The sequence below is a fragment of the Thermobia domestica genome, chromosome 1, assembly GCF_964235325.1.
Source record: "Thermobia domestica chromosome 1, izTheDome1.hap1.1, whole genome shotgun sequence".
NCBI lineage: Eukaryota > Metazoa > Arthropoda > Insecta > Zygentoma > Lepismatidae > Thermobia > Thermobia domestica.
Genome location: NC_137454.1, coordinates 304,177,395 through 304,180,492, shown reverse-complemented (window position 1 = coordinate 304,180,492; position 3,098 = coordinate 304,177,395). Strand labels below are relative to the sequence as shown.

The 3,098-nt window shown below is 33.0% G+C and overlaps 1 protein-coding gene across 1 annotated transcript; it reads left to right on the top strand.

Moving 5' to 3' along the window:
- Positions 1 to 1,425: 1,425 nt before the first annotated feature.
- Positions 1,426 to 2,187, top strand: LOC145680490 (tRNA (uracil-5-)-methyltransferase homolog A-like). Its single transcript, XM_081751074.1, has one exon. It carries the CDS (start codon positions 1,426 to 1,428, stop codon positions 2,185 to 2,187), a length of 762 nt encoding a protein of 253 aa, XP_081607200.1.
- Positions 2,188 to 3,098: the final 911 nt, after the last annotated feature.

Genomic DNA, 3,098 nt, shown 5'->3' with positions numbered 1-3,098 from the left:
CACGTCCGGTTGATTAATCGTCTCCATTAACGAACTCGGACGAGATACCATAATCGCTCCACATATCTATTGCAAAAACAGAATATAACAATTTGGTATTTGTCCAAGAGTTATCGTAGGAGTAACGGACGGCGGACCAAGAATACAATATTATAAGTCCCGTTACGTGATAATAATAATAGTTATAAACGTATCCGGAAATGATTCATTTGGCATAAGGGGTGGCTGCTAATCTGGTGATTAATATAAATGACTAATACCCAAAGAACAAAACATAATATACAGCGATATATCCCTATATATCCCTATTATAATTAATCTGTACCTATATTATCAACATTGATCAGAGGCGCAATAATTAAGCATATAGCTTATATATAATAAAAAAAAAAGAACGCTGTTATTGACAGGACATGTTGTCATGAGTAAGATTATTAGTTTGTTATTGATAGGACATGTTGTCATGGAAAACATTAATATTGGGAGGATACGTATATAAAACGGTATGGTTGTTATTGATCCATAATATATGTATAAAGGAAAGAATAAATCGACGTTAGTTGGTATGTATAATGATATAATTCATTGAGATAGATTAACGAATTAGGGCTAGAACTTGAATTAAAAAGAATATTTATTCGCTTTATCTGGTGCCGTAGACCCGTGAATATACTGAAAACCTTTAGTTCTGAAGGATAGTAAGAACTGAGTTTATGTGTATACATATATATAACTTTTATGAGTTTCACTACTTTGAGAAGTGGGAGGAAAATCCAAAGAATTGGTAATATGCAGGATTCCGAGATTGAAGAAGTACCCAGTATTTTAAATGAAACCATATCTGGAAATGCCGTAACTGTGTCCGAACGTTCTCATTCTAATCTTATTGATACGATTAGTCAACTACTAGATGCTAAATTTGATCAACAGCAAAAATTGAACGATGAAAAGCTAGAACAGATACTAGAGCTACATAAATCTCTTGCAGATAAAGTACAAGGTGTACAAGAAAATTTGGATCATCTACAGTATAATTTGAAAGAGGATTTGCATGTATTGATTAAAAAGGTGAACGGTACTGATGTGAATATGAAAGTAGAACCGGAAGAAAGTCAGAAGAAAGCCGATGGACGAAATGAAAATATTGAAGAACAGGATGGAAATGAAACAATTGAACCTGTGACGAATGGTGATGCGGGAGATGCTACAATTGAAGAAGAACCGTCATCTCCGGCCAAGGAAACCTCCACTACTACTACTGGCGTATTCAAAATTGAAGTGAAAGGTCTGCCGAGATTATACCGGTTAGAGGAATTGAAGAAATTGTTGACTGATGATTTGAAGTTGGGAAGCCATACTATTAAGTCGCCGAAAAGAGCGAGTTCTTGGATTTATTTAATCTTCAAAACTGAAGAAGACCAACAGATGGCAGTAAAGATTTTGAATGGATACAGTTGGAAGAAGCGAGTTCTTTCAGCCGAAGTTGTCGAAGCTGATCAACGTAAGCGAAAATTGGAAAACTCTGTTGATAAGGATTATAAAAAGGCGAAAGTTCAGTTATCCGTAGAAGACAGAATAAAACAGGCTACAATACCTTTGTGGGATGTTAATTATAGAGAACAGTTGAAGAAGAATACTGAAGAAATAAAATCTTCACTCACGCGACTGATGGATTTGTTGCCGAGAAGGAATTTAGATTTAACAAATTGGGCAGAAGAAAGAAAAGAGAAGAATGAAGGACTTGCAGGTTTTCTGAGGTGTTTGTCTATAGAGAAGATTACGGATGATTTGAAAGATTATGTCCGAAACAGAGAAGGAAACTGCTTGAATGTAACATCGCTCTATTTCCAGATCTTCATTGGAAAGGAAAAAGGTGAGAAACCTCCACCACTGCATTTGTTGTTCGCAGAAGAATATGTGAAAGAAACTATATGTGACATGAGTTTCCGAATATCTCCAGATTCTTATTTTCAAGTGAATACTTTGATGCTTCATACTTCCATCGCAGAAATGGTTGAAGATGAAGAGACTTCCTTGATAGATGTGTGTTGTGCCATCGGAGAAATTGGATTTATTTTTGCTAAGAGTTGTGCTCAAATTCTTAGCATAGATGTAGTTGAAGATGGCTGTATTCCCGTTTGTGATTTATCGTTTAGCTTGATTGAATCTTTTGGCCATGTAACTTAGATTTGAGTTACGGATGGATAACAATTCCTAATTTATTCTCTCAGATGTTATGAGTTGTGTTATGAATACTTCATTTGGACTTTATATTTCTGCAACATGTTATCATGTGATTAATTTATCTTATCTTTGTATTAACTCTGAATGTTATGTTTACCTTTATTTTACTTTACATGTTCAAAAGAGATTTGATTATGTTAACTTGAAATCTATGACATTGATTTTAAATTGAAGCCTTTAAATGTAATTATTGCCTTCTGATCTTGTTGTTGTTTTGGTAAGATGACGATCTTAATTATAAATAATGTTGTTTGTATATGGATGTTATCGTTCAATGTAAAAGAGGAACAACTAACTAGTAACTCTGCGTAAGTCATCAATTAGTTATAATTTTGAATAGATCCATAAATGATATTTGTAATGAATCGACGTTTTATGATACGTAATTAGTAATAAAGGAAAAATGTTATTATAAATCAATTGATATATATATATATGGAGAAAGAAGAGAAAAGAAAAATATTTATATTGATGTAATAATAATAATTAATACGAGGATTGATGTAATAATAATTAGTACGAGGGCTATTCAAAAAGTGAGTGTTTTGAAAATATCCAGGGTTCTTTCCTTCACTGTAATACTGTTACGGAATTCCCGTTCTGGGCGACATTTACAGCGATATATCCCTATATATCCCTATTATAATTAATCTGTACCTATATTATCAACATTGATCAGAGGCGCAATAATTAAGCATATAGCTTATATATAATAAAAAAAAAAGAACGCTGTTATTGACAGGACATGTTGTCATGAGTAAGATTATTAGTTTGTTATTGATAGGACATGTTGTCATGGAAAACATTAATATTGGGAGGATACGTATATAAAACGGTATGGTTGTTATTGATCC